At 42.1% G+C, this 13,988-nt stretch overlaps 1 protein-coding gene across 1 annotated transcript; it reads left to right on the top strand.

Moving 5' to 3' along the window:
• The first annotated feature begins 2,048 nt into the window (after positions 1-2,048).
• LOC143481071 (G-protein coupled receptor 26-like) lies at positions 2,049-11,563 on the top strand. The gene is made up of 3 exons (XM_076979014.1): positions 2,049-2,991; positions 7,149-7,262; positions 7,851-11,563. Exons 1-3 carry the CDS (start codon positions 2,321-2,323, stop codon positions 8,116-8,118), a joined length of 1,053 nt encoding a protein of 350 aa, XP_076835129.1. The 5' UTR covers positions 2,049-2,320; the 3' UTR covers positions 8,119-11,563.
• Positions 11,564-13,988: the final 2,425 nt, after the last annotated feature.

Here is a 13,988-nt window from a genome sequence, read left to right as displayed (position 1 = left end):
CTGTGCAGCTTGTGAGCATCTTGACTACAGTGCTGTTCTACAGGAGAAATAAATGAATTAATTCATAATAAATTTAATTAATAAAACCTAACATAGCACGTCTCAGCCTGTTCTGTAAAACACTTTAGTATTAATGGGTCTGTGCTGAAGGGTGATTTTCCCATTATCCAAGTCTTAATTGAAAAATCAAATTTTCTGCTAAAAATGTGAGATGTGACTGACACAGTCCTGCAAACACACACACACAGTCCTGCAAACACACACACACAGTCCTGCAAACACACACACACAGTCCTGCAAACACACACACACAGTCCTGCAGAACCACTGACAGTCCTGCAAACACACACACACAGTCCTGCAAACACACACACACAGTCCTGCAAACACACTGACACAGTCCTGCAAACACACACACACAGTCCTGCAAACACACACACACAGTCCTGCAGACCCACTGACACTGTCCTGCAAACACACACACAGTCCTGCAAACACACACACAGTCCTGCAAACACACACACAGTCCTGCAAATACACACACAGTCCTGCAAACACACACAGAATAGAGACATGCCATAGCCAGATGTTATAGACAGATCTCATAGACAGACATCTATGCACACGCAATGGTAGATTAACTGCATATTTGCTGCAAATGCTATAGATAACAAGCATAAGAAAACTACTGTCAATTGGGAGATAAAATATTGAACTGTAATCAGACAGCTGTGTGTGTGCGTGTGTCACTGGCGTAGGGGCGGGGCACGCAAGGCACGCACTGCGGGGGGGCCCCGAACACAGGTGGGCCCCGCCTTAGGACGAGTTTGTTGTTTAGTCATCCTCCTGGGTGATGTTAATGTTTTCCCCCACGCTTAAGCCTGGTTTATACTTGAGGGTCTGCGCGGCGAAAATGACGTAATCGAATTTTGTAACTTCGCACGCGATGAACAAAGTCATGTTTGCAGGGTTCATACACCTTAACAAGGTGGAATTAAAGCATTTGTACGTCACTTTCAAGGTCCATTTCAATATTTCCCAGCACGTTAAACTTAGTTAAATATTTATACATATACTCGAAATTATTCGCTTTTTATCAAATTATTTAATGGTTGTTTATTTTCAAAACGCCCAATCTTAACGTCTTCACGTTCTCTCATGTTTCGTCCTGGAATTACAAGAGGCTCGTATTTGTTAACGTATCGTTTCGGACAACACTGCAAAGCCATATTTACTGCAGTGACGCTCGCGACGCTCGCGAAAGTATAAACGCCTACACCGCTCGCGCAGGGTCGCGCGCTACGGTCGCTCGCGAGATTTTAGCTCACGCACGGGCCTCCTCATTGCCTCCTTGCGGTGGGGCCCCAGAATTTTGCGCTACGCCCCTGGTGTGTGTGTGTGTGTGTAGGTGTGTGTGTGTGTGTGTGTGTGTGTGTGTGTGTGTGTGTGTGTGTGTGTGTGTGTGTGTGAGTATTTCAGAATTAATTGCAGGATTAATTGCTATTAATGAGTACTGGTATACCTACACAATGTAACAGACAGGATCGAACATTTTAAAATGCCAAAGACGTCAAAACACAAATGGCTACATTTATTATACTCCGTTGGGTTTTTGGAACAGCCAGAGGAAAGTAAGAATAAAAAAAGGAAGACAAAACGTTACATTTCCAGTTCGGTCTGCATTCAGGGCTTGAAACTATGTTGAAACTGTTTTCTGCTTTATCCTTGACTGTGTCCAATCTTGGGTCTGTGTCAGCACCGCTTAGCGCCTGAACCGTAAAGCTGTGCCAAGATAACATTCTTGTGCATCACAGTTACGTAGGAGAGATCCCCGCGTCATATCTCTTTCTAAATTACAACCACCCGCTACATTGGAGGTCCAGGGGCCGACAGTGCGCTGGCTATGGTCACATGGCGCTATTTCTCATTGCGGTTCACACGGAGAAAAGGGGCGGTGACGGAATTTTTTACGTATAAAGCAAGTCGGAAATCTCCTACGGCGCGCGCAAACCGCGCAAATACGCAAGCCTTTAAACCACGAGCTCGGACCGAAGGGAAACACGCGCATCTGAACATCTCGAACACATGGTCCGTTTCTGATTGTAGTTCTTCATCAGACTGGATGGATTTCCCCGAAACGGCCAGGACTAAGCTGAACTCGGGGACATGGAGAGCCGAGAGCCGTTTACCGTCCTCTGCGCAAACACGCGCGTCTCGCCTCGGAGGCTGCGGGACCCCCACACAACACCGACACTAAGCGTTACAATGAGCCGGACTAGAACTGCGGTTAAACTCCCGAACATTTAACAGAGGGCTCGCCATGCACGCGCCGGAGCTCGCGCTCTCTCTCCTGGTAGTCGTGATCATTGTTGTCTCGCTGCTGTCCAACGCGGTGGTGCTGATCTGTTTTCTGTACAACGCAGAGATCCGGAAACAAGTGCCCGGCTTGTTTATTCTTAATTTGACCTTTTGTAACCTGCTGCTGACCTCGTCCAACATGCCCCTGACCGTGGTAGGACTTCTGAGCAAAGGACATCCCGGCGCACACGGCTTTTGCCAGTTCGTTGGCTTTTTGGACACTTTTCTGACCACCAACTCCATGTTGAGTATGGCAGCGTTGAGCATCGACCGCTGGGTAGCCGTGGTCTTCCCCCTTAGTTACCACTCCAGACTCCGCCACCGCGACGCAGTGCTGGCCATCTCCTACACATGGCTCCACTCGCTGTCTTTCGCCGTCGCAGCCGCGTGCCTCTCCTGGGTGGGCTACCATCAGGGCTACGCCTCGTGCGTGCTGTGCAACGCCAGGGCGAGCGCCGTGAGAACAGGCTTCGCGGTTTATACTCTCGTGCTTCACTCGTTCTCGTTCCTGTTGGTGTTACTGGTTCTGTGCATCACGTACCTCAAAGTGCTCAAAGTGGCGCGTTTCCACTGCAAACGCATTGACGTCATCACCATGCAGACCCTAGTGCTGCTTGTGGACATTCACCCGAGGTAAGAGGGATTTAACTGCTAAAAGTTGACAATACATTTCGGAGGATGATTTGTCTATTTGTTTAGTGCATTTTCATTGCATTATTATCTAAGCATTATTATTATTGCTTGTTTATCCATGCACATTTTGTGATAAAATAATCAGCGTTCTGATTTTCAGTTCATAAATAAACTGAGAACAGGCCAACGCTATTGCAAAAAAAGCGTTTTTAAAACTGCAAATCTCACGCGCGTGCACAAAACCACACAACCCTTGTACTTGATACGCATATAGTTTATGATCAAGTGTGTCGTGACTGTATTATTTACATTTCTAAAATCGGTTTGTTAGAGTTAGCAAACACTAAACTAACGGATGTACCGGCTACAGATTCCGCTCTGTCTCGTGTTTTGTTTTGCTCAGAATTGACCTTTCACCTGTTCAGTGTGCCATAAGACTTAAATAATATTTATATTTATAGTCTCTAAAAATTATAATCAGACAGGTCAATAGACATCTCTATCAATATCTAAAGTTCTAAAGTAATTTTGAATATTTCTGGAATTTAACTAAATATTGAAAAAACACACACAGAGAGAGAGAGAGAGAGAGAGAGAGAGAGAGAGAGAGAGAGGAGGGCAGCAGCTGTTGTGGAAATGCGTGTCCAGAATGGCCTAATTCACTTTGACAGAGAAGCTGAGAGGATGGAATATTTCAGATCAGGCACACATCAGAGGCCAGTACACTTAACCAGCACACTTAACCCACTTAGTCAGCACACTTAGTCAGCACACTTAACCAACACACTTAACCAATATACTTAACCTGCACACTTAGTCAGCACACTTAACCCACTTTGCCAGCACACTTAGTCAGCATTGTCTGGCACGCTGAGGAGGGCCAGCAGCATCCTTGGATACAGGAATCTGCTTCTTAAATAGAAGCTAATTTTGTAGTCTTTCTATTGTACTGATCACAGTGACATTTTCCACATCTGGGAAGCAATTCTGAATTCTGAACACATGAGAAATCCGGCAGTCTGTGTCCACTTTTCTCTTTTTTGACAAAGACATTTCACTTAAGAGGTTGCCAGGGTCAACAGAAAAAGTGGGTAAAGTGATAGAACTGACTAAAACACGCTTTTACTAGTGCTTGCTTTCGCTTGCAAGGTGTCTCGCCACCTTTCTCTCTCTCGCTTAACTTTCACTTATTCGAGTCTCTATCTCCTGCGCTGCTCTCTAGCCATTCTCAAGTTTTCCCCTACTGTTTTCTTCCTATCCATTTTACCGTTATTTTGGGAAGGTTAAATTTTTCTGCTGCATGTTTTGCCTGCTGCCAGCTACTTCCCCTGGCATTCTCAGTTTCGTTATACGCATTGAGTTTTTTCCACGTCCTTTTGTGTTGCCTTTATAATTTTTTCTTTCCTGTTTCGCTACGGTTAAGTTTCGTTTTGCACGCGTTGAATTATCCGTGTTGCTTTGTGTTTATTTTCTACTGCGTGCTCGCATTGAATTATCTGTGTTGTTTTGTTTGTTTTTTCTACTGTGTGCTCACGACTCTCACACTGACGATATTTTTCTATCAGCGTGAGCCGGCACTTGGGTCCGCCCATCACTCTGGTTTTTACACGCGGTGTGTACTCGTTGGTACCACCGTGTTAAATCCTTTCTGGCTGATGTTTTGGTCACGTTGGCATTTTGTCAGTTCTCTCACCATAGAGGTAGCATGAGGTGGTGTCTACAACCCATAGAAAGTGCTCAGGTAGTGCAGCTCATATATATAATTATTTTATAATTTGTCATTATTTTGTTATCCTTTTTATCTTTAATTTATTTTATTTTCTTTTTGTCTTATCTTTGCTTCCTTTTAATGTTTCTTTTTATTTATTCTGTAAAGCACTTTGAGTTGCATGTATGCATGAAATATATCATTAAAATACATAATGATCCATTTATTAGACACGATTATAGTAGTGAAACTGTAAACTAAAATAACTAGCTTATTAGAATCTTAAATTATGTTATAATGGTCAAATTCCATTCACAGTGTAAGAATTTGAAAGTATTTGTGTATATGTTATGTTGTGTATATGTTAAGTATATGTGAGCAGTGTGTGTGAGCTAGGGGTGTGTTTAAAAAATAATAATAATCGATCTTTTGATTCAAATCGATCTTCATTTGAATGATTCGATATCGATTTATGAAACCTGAGATCGATCTTTAGAATTAGCCAATTTTCCCTGCATATGCGACCGTTTTAACGTCTCGCGTTTTATCTCGCGAGACCATCCTTTTTTCTCGAGCACCGCCACTTGGCTGGGGTGATCAGTTAAGCATGGCTGCAGCAAGAGTAAAAAAATGTACCTCTGATCCACATCTATGATTCAATGAGTTACTAGTTCGCTCTGGCGCCAACCACTGGCGAGCGATCAATCGCGATATAATACTTAATTTGTGTCCATTTTACACCGCCACCCCCTCCAGGTTCAAATCTCACTCCAAGCGATCTTGAAAAGTTGGCAACCCTGATGTATGGTTACATTTTGGATTCAGAAACCATGATGGTAGGGAAGAGTTGGATAAAAACACAGCCGTGTGTAAACTGTGCAACATGGAGGTGAATTATTGTGGGAATACCACAAATCTGAGAAATCATTTAACGCGACACCATCCTGATATTCAAAAAACGCCAGAACCCAAACAAACTCCACTAGAGAAGGCATTTACGATTAAACTATCTACAAGTTCTCCCCGTGCCAAAAAATAACCGAAGTGCTTGAATTCCACCTTTTGAAGGTGTATGAACCCTGCAAACATTACTTTGTTCACTGCGCTGAAGCGCGGCGCACGCAAAGTTACAAAATTCGAGCGATTACGTCGTTTTCGGCATGCGGACCCTCACGCCGGTCGCGACGCGTCAAGTATAAAGCTGTGAAGTTTTCTCAACAGTTGGCAATATTGTTACTGCAAAAAGGAGCTGTCTCCCTCCTCAACATGTTGATCAGCTCCTTTTCTTGCAGAAAAAATTGACAATCTACAAGATGTCAAAAAGCAGTCATGAATAAATCTTAGTTTTTGGACCTTAATGTTTACAATATTCAGAACTATGTTCATAAATGTTTTTGTTACATGTAAAAAAAAAAAAAAAAAAAAAACAAACAAAAAAAAAAAAAAACTTAATTTGCAAAAACCGCTCTCAATGCCTTTTCTGGTAAAGGATCTATGTGGAAGAGTGTGCATTAATTGATATTTAAAAAAGAATGTAACTTGTTCACAGTATAAACACTAATATCTTAATACATTTATATACATAATAAAGTTTGAGTGTTCCTTGTATCATTACAACATTTCACATTCAAACTACACTTTTTATTGTAACTGAAATGTCCCTACAAGAATCGATATTGAATCGGATTAAATCGAAAATCGAATTGAATCGGGACCTTGTGAATCGAAATCGAATCGAAATGGGAAATCAGCGCTGATACCCACCCCTAGTGTGAGCCCCTCGTGGATTCTGGAGCATTTTTCGTGTATATGTATTTTGCTGATAGATCAGTGGAAACAAGATCATTTGTGTGTGATGAATCTGACAACCTTTAGAATTCTGTGAAACATCTGTAGATTAGATTGTTTTAAGGATTTAATATATTTGTAGATAAGTGTGAGTAAATGTTTGAGTGTGACAGTTCCATACCACAGGCGCGTGGTTTGGACTGGTGCGGACTGGTCTGGACTGGTGTCTGCTAACTGTGGGCCTTAAGCAGTGAAGGACATGAGGGCCAGGAAAATGTGATTACAACTTAATTAGAGTTTAGGGTTAGGGTTTAAGGTTTAGGGTTTAAGATTAGATTTAGGGTTGAAGACTAGGAGCAAGGGGGCAAAGGAGGTGTGTGTGTGGGAGTATGTTGGTCTATGTGTCTGTGTGGGGGTTTGTCTTCAGACACTCCTATACTGAACCCAGTTCAGTCAGGTGAGGAGGCCGACCAATCACTGAAGAGTGTTGTGGAAATGAAGAAAACAGTCACAGCAGCACACTGAGCATGCCCAAAAGCTTAAAGCCAGGTACAGAGAACCCTGCACTCACCAGGTGTGTGTGTGTGTGGGCAGTCACCAGGTGTGTGTGTGGGCTCCCAGATATGCTGGACATGCTGATGTTGTTCACTCTCCCCTGCAGTGTAAGGCAGCGGTGTCTTGAAGAACAGAAGAAGAGAAGGCAGAGAGCCACACGCAAAATTAGCACCTTCATTGGAACCTTCGTCATCTGCTTCACCCCTTACGTTCTCACCAGGTAACTATACCTGCCCAGGTAATGACATAACTATACCTGCCCAGTTTAGGACACTGCCAGTAAACCTACCCAGGTCATGACATCATCACTATACCTGACACAGCTTCAGAGTGTGTGTGCACTCCGCTGGTGATGCGTGTTAAGTGCTCTTTGTCCAGTGCTAAACAAACCAGGACTATTTAGGCCATACAATGTCTTGTGCGCCTTATAGCTGGTCAAGTTTTTTCATGTTTTCCAGTTTGTGCTCTTGATCTTTGAGCTGACCTAGCCTGAAAAACCAAGAACTTCAGAAAAGAGTTGCAGGACCTCCAAAAGGTTCAAAAGATAATCTCCCCTGTGGGCAGACAACTGATGCCTTTAGTTCCAATTTAGCCTCTCTCAATCATATTATATAAAATGCTTCACATTGGTGTAGCTAGATAACTATCCTAAACTCATGGTCAGTCATATGTGGATTTCTTTTCTTCATTGCTGTTCTTGAACCAGTGTTTTGGGTTTAATAATGAACAGGCTAAAGGAATATGTTCATCAACATGGTGCTCTAAATGTACTGTATGTCTGTGTTCATCTGGACGTCTGTGTCTCCAGGGTGGCAGAGCTCTTTATTTCTGTCCCAGTCAGTCCTGACTGGGGGGTGCTCTGTAAAGCACTGGCCTACAGCAAAGCCGCCAGTGACCCGTTTGTCTACTCCCTCCTCCGGTACCAGTACCGCAAAACCTGCCGTGAAATCATCAACCGCGTCCTCAAGTGCGACTCACACCACACGTCATACCATCAGCAGGAAAACGGGAGCGCCAACCAGCCAGGGAACTCTGGGAATCTGCAGCGTGATGAGAAACAGCACACAGAAAACTAGCACACAGTCTGCTGATTAAACTAACACAGTGTGTGCTGATTAAGCTAGCACACAGTGTGTTGATCAAAGTAGCACAAAATGTGCTTATTAACACAGTGTGCTGATTAAACTAGCACAGTCTGCTGACTAAACCAGCACACAATCTGCTGATTAAACTAACATACAACCTGCTGATTAAACTAGCACAGTTTGCTGATTAATGTAACACACTGTGCACTGATTAAACTAGCACACAGCCTGCCGATTAATGTAGCACACTATGTGCTGACTAAACCAGCGCACAGTCTGCTGACTAAACCAGCGCATAAACCAGCGCACAGCCTGCTGACTAAACCAGCGCACAGTGTGTTGATTAACCTAGCTTACAGTGTTGGTGCTGATTAAACTAGCACAGAGTGTGCTGATTAGCCGGAAATAAAAACAGCAAAGTTGAAAACATGTAGCAGCACAAAGCCTTCGAGTGTGAGGGGACAGGACACCCTGCCCAACCCTGGTCACCCACGTCTCAACACAACGGCTTCACTTGCAGTAGAGAAAGCAGATTACATCTACTGAATTATGTGTAGTGTCATTTACAGTTGTGATCAAATTTATTCAACCCCCACTGAAATAAAGTGTTTTGGCCAGTTTGACATTGATTTTGATCATTTCAGTCATCTTATTTACAATTATATCAAAGAGGCACTTATAAATTAGACAAACATAACATAATATTTATGATGGAATAACCACAAATGTCTTTACTGTGCTCACATCATTATCAGTTTTATTCAACCCCCTAGTGACATTATTTTTTAGTACTTAGTACAACATCCTTTTCCAGTTATGACAGCTTTCAAGCGTGAAGCATAGCTTGACACAAGTGTCTTGCAGCGACCTATGGGTATCTTAGCCCATTCTTCATGGGCAAAAGCCTCCAGTTCAGTCACATTCTTAGGCTTGCGCACTGCAACTGCCTTCTTTAGGTCCCACCAGAGGTTCTCAATTGGATTTAAGTCTGGTGATTGCGATGGCCACTCTAGAATGTTCCAGCCTTTCATGTTCAACCATGCTCTAGTGGACTTGGATGTGTGCTTCGGATCATTGTCCTGTTGGAAGGTCCAACGTCTCCCAAGCTGCAGGTTTGTGACTGACTCCATCACATTTTCCTCCAAGATCTCCTGGTACTGAAGGGAATTCATGGTACCCTGCACACGTTGAAGCTTTCCTGTACCATTAGAAGCAAAACAGCCCCAAAGCATAATTGACCCCCCGCCATGCTTCACAGTAGGCAAGGTGTTCTTTTGTTCATAAGCCTGGTTCTTCCTTCTCCAAACATAGCGCTGGTCCATTGTCCCAAACAGTTCTAATTTAGTTTCATCTGACCACAGTACACTGTCCCAAAACCTTTGTGGCTTGTCCACATGACTTTTGGCATACTGCAGTCAACCTTTCTTGTTCTTTGGAGTCAGCAAGGGGGTGCGTCTGGGCGTTCTGGCATGGAGGTCTTCGTTATGCAGTGCGCGCCTTATTGTCTGAGCTGAAACTTCAGTGCCCACATCTGACAGGTCTTTTTTCAGTTCCTTAGCAGTCACGCGGGGATTTTTCTCCACATTACGCTTCAGGTAGCGCACAGCAGTCGCGGTCAGGATCTTCTTTCTGCCACGACCAGGTAACGTTTCCACTGTGCCCTTTAACTTGAACTTGTGAATGATACTTCCGATAGTGTCTCTTGGAATATTTAACAACTTCGCAATCTTTTTATATCCATTGCCATTCTTGTGAAGAGCAATAACCTCTTCTCTTGTCTTCTGGGACCATTCTCTTGCCTTCACCATGCTTGGAAACACACCAGTAGATGTCTAGAAGGAGCTGAGTATCACAGTCCTTTTAAATCTGCCTAATTGGTGCTTATCATGCTTGATTGCTGCTCGTTGACATCCACAGATGTTTTCAAAACCTGATGGAAAACACTGGAATGAACCTCTGTTCTTAGGAGTGGTAGTCGTAAAGGGGTTGAATAATTGTGTCAATGAAGAAATCACAAAAAGGCCATTTAATACTTTATGACAAAAAAAATTGATGCTATCTTAGTTGCATTTAGTTCTTTAACAAGTCCTTGTAAGATTTCATTATGAACACAATTACAAATGTGCACTGAATTCCATAAAACCCTTCGCAGCATTGGGGGTTGAATAAATTTGATCACAACTGTAAATGTGTTTTCATGATGAAAGCTGTTAGTTAGTGATTTCTAGGAGTTACACAGTACACAATGAGGCCGATTTGTGTTTGTGTGCGAGCAGGTGAGTGCTTGTGTGTGTGGTCATTGGGATGTCATAAAATGTGATATGAAGTGATAACTTTGGCATTAGGAAGTGAGAGTGTTGTTCTTTTGATGTTATGTAAACTGAAAATATCCTACTCCTTGTTATTTTTATTGTCCAAGGTGAACTGTGCCAGTGTGATTCTGAGAAAAGAGTGAACGCCAGTGTACTGTTCCCCCATGTTCACTCCCAGCCACTCTCTTCTCTGAGGAGAAAAGAGTCTTAGCTCCACCTCTCACAAGGTTCAGTTTCCCTGACGACAGGGCCCAAGATCATGTGTCATGGAGTCAGTTTAAACTGGTGCGGGACTGGAGTCTTCTGACATACAGCCCTAAAGATTCGTGCTAAAACCACTATAGTTAATCGGTCCTTTACCTGTTCAAGTTACATTATGTTGTAGAAAACATTTCATGTGATAGTGAGACTTAAAGGAGCAAATGTTTAACAATCTAATCTAATCTACCAGATGTATTGATCGGCATGATCATAAATGAGAACATGGTGGAGGGGTCAAATGCTCAGATATCAATCTAATATACAGATAACAGAGCAGCCTACCTACATACGATCAGTATGCCCAGTGTTCCAATTTGAATTTACAGAGTGTGTTGTCACTACTGCAAACGTACACATGACATGTGAGTGTTTTCACTACTGCAAATGTACACATGTAAACTTAACTGTAGTGCAACAAAAACATGTCAATGAGGTCACCGTTGGCTCAATTATGTTTAAAGCTGACATTCAACATTTCACTTTTGAATAGGTCCCTGAAATCACACACACACACACCACACTGATACCATATTAGATACCAGTATTGCTTATGAAGTATGTCAAAGTGCCAAAGCTGAGATCACGGAACCACACTGGTTTATTAACACAGGGGGGGCATCAGTGAGATTCTGAAGTGAATCTGTGTAATACGTTTTTGTTTATGCAAATGTATTTTTATTATGTAAGTGATACATAAAACAGGGTCATTTCTATCTATTTGAATGTCATGGTAAAGTCATATAGTTATCATATAATGTCTGTGTACACACATTCCTATTAACACATTCTTATTCATAAAACCAGTGCTTATAACTTGTGCAATGAAACTGCTGTCAGTACAGCGGCCATGTTGGGTCATTAGGATGAACTACAGGTGGGAATTGGGGGAGGATGTGGGGGTTGTTGGGAAATACTGTTGTTGGGAGTACTCTAAACATGTTGGCTAGTCTTTTTAAAGTTTGATGTGCCAATGTGATGCCTTTGGTAGAAGTGTTTATTTTTGTGAATCAAGAAATAAAATGTTATGCTAAATTTGCTACTCTTGCAAGACTTTGTTAATTTAAAACATGCAAAAACTCACTTTATGTCACCGTGACACACACACACACACACACACACACACACACACAGTACAGAGAAAGCCACGTAGATGCATTGTCAAGGTCTCTGCATGAAAACGACAATATATGGGAGGTCATTTGTTTCTGAAGTGGTTTTACATAGTCTGACCTCTATACTGCTAAAACAATGAGTGTTGTCCTCAAGCCCAATAAATCTCACAATGGAGAGAAAGAAAGAAAGGTAGATCCAAATATCCACCCATAACCCTAGCCCCAGACGTCCACCCCTAACCCTAGCCCCAGACGTCCACCCCTAACCCTAACCCCAGACGTCCACCCATAACCCTAACCCCAGACGTCCACCCATAACCCTAGCCCCAGACGTCCACCCATAACCCTAACCCCAGATGTCCACAGATAACTCAGACATCCACAGTTAAGCCTAACCCGACGCTGACCCTAAGCCTATAGCTGCCTGCTGATGCAACCTAATGGAGAAAATGTACAGACATTAGTATAAACAAAAGCCACACTCTGCCGTGACCACTAAAGCCACATACTCCCATAATCAGTGTGAAAAGAGTCTGAATAAAACTACTGAGAGACACCAAGAAAGGAAAGAGAGAAAGAGTAGAAGAGGGAGAGAGAAGGAGAATGAAGGAGAGAATATTTCTGGTGACAACAGCAGCGATCCATACGGAAACACTCATACACTTACTACGATACATGCACATCACAGAACCACCAGCAACCCAGTCACAACCAGTGCAGTGCACTGTGTATGTCCCAGTGTAACACGTCCCAGTGTACTGTATCAGTATGGCACAGGTGCCAGTATGTAGACAACCTGTCATTCAGAACGGAAGATGCCTGCACACAAAAAAATAATTCTAAATGATGCACATAAAGTGCTGCTGATCCATTTAGTTAAATATCACAGAAAGATAAACACACAACCACAGTAAGTGGTACCAGAGATTCTCACAAGTCATTTTTGTCAAGTCCAAGTCAAGTCCCAAGTTTTGATCTCAAGTCAAGTCCCAAATACTTGAGTGACACTGCAGTATCAAATCACTTTGTAGTTGTAATGGTTTGTTATGGCACTTCTGATGTATAATAGCTTAAATTGGTAAATGAAGAAATACAAATGTTAAAAAGCGCACACACAAATGTTTTCCAAATAAATTTTGTATCTGTATTTTTCTCCAAAAAGTATTTTTCTTACAAAACTGACATTTTTCTGGATACAATTTTCTCTTCTTTCCATCTGCGATATTTTGTTCTAAAAGATAAAGGAGGGGTGTGAAATTTAAAAATGAAAATCTAACTCTGAAATATATTTTTATATGATCTGCATAATACAGAAAATAGCAACCAAATTAGTGATTATAAAATAAAAATTTAAAACAGAATTCAAATTGTCATAAAAAGCCCTGAGCAACAACTTTTTGTCTCCTAATAAACTGGATCAAACAATCTATTTGAACTTCAAGGTGTTTTTCAGTGTCCCAACACAAGGAACATGTTTATGCAACTAACGCATTACATTTTACAAAGATCAAGATTGACAGGGTACTTGCACTTAGCCTGGCTCGGTGAGGGCGCATTATGAGGCCTCCATGACTGAACACCCTCTATACTGGTGCACTAGTGGCAAGTCAATACCAGCTAACTGGGTAAACATGTAAACATTAGGTTGTTATAACACACTAACTGTGATGCTAAGTAGCAGATGCTAATAACCTCTCAGGCAGTGACTAACCTTTCCGGGTGGGATTTCAGGTGGCAAATAAAATGTGGTGGAACCAGCGTCCTGTATTTTTATGCCCCACACTCTGCAGTTTGCTGCTCTTCCATTTACTACTTACTACTTACATTTACTGACCTGTCAGACTGAGCTTTTTATGACCGTTTTAGTAATTTGTTACTTTTTTAGAAAATTGAAGGGTGGATACTGTTTGCCGATTTAGACCAACACGATTTAGATCATCACGCAGACTGCCATAAGGTTTTTTTTTTTTGGTTTTTTAAAACAATATTTTATATGTTTGGTGTGTAGTGGTTTCACCTACTAATCATTTAAAGTAGATAATTTATTTTACCTCAATTATTAAATCAGTATCATTAAATTCAGACTCAAAAACCAGAATTATAATCTTTAATTCTTAGCTAAAGAAAGTAATTAATGACGTAGTATCCGACAGATAGAGTCCCTAGGAAAACCACA

Source organism: Brachyhypopomus gauderio, chromosome 17 (genome assembly GCF_052324685.1).
Source record: "Brachyhypopomus gauderio isolate BG-103 chromosome 17, BGAUD_0.2, whole genome shotgun sequence".
Lineage (NCBI taxonomy): Eukaryota > Metazoa > Chordata > Actinopteri > Gymnotiformes > Hypopomidae > Brachyhypopomus > Brachyhypopomus gauderio.
Note: the sequence above shows the minus strand (reverse complement) of the source record. Positions and strands in the feature narration are given on the sequence as shown.

Coding starts and splice junctions, on each gene's coding strand:
- LOC143481071 (XM_076979014.1), top strand. CDS start 2,321: ATGCACGCGCCGGAGCTCGCGCTCTCTCTCCTGGTAGTCGTGATCATT. Junction 2,992..7,148: donor CTTGTGGACATTCACCCGAG/GTAAGAGGGATT, acceptor TCTCCCCTGCAG/TGTAAGGCAGCGGTGTCTTG. Junction 7,263..7,850: donor ACCCCTTACGTTCTCACCAG/GTAACTATACCT, acceptor CTGTGTCTCCAG/GGTGGCAGAGCTCTTTATTT.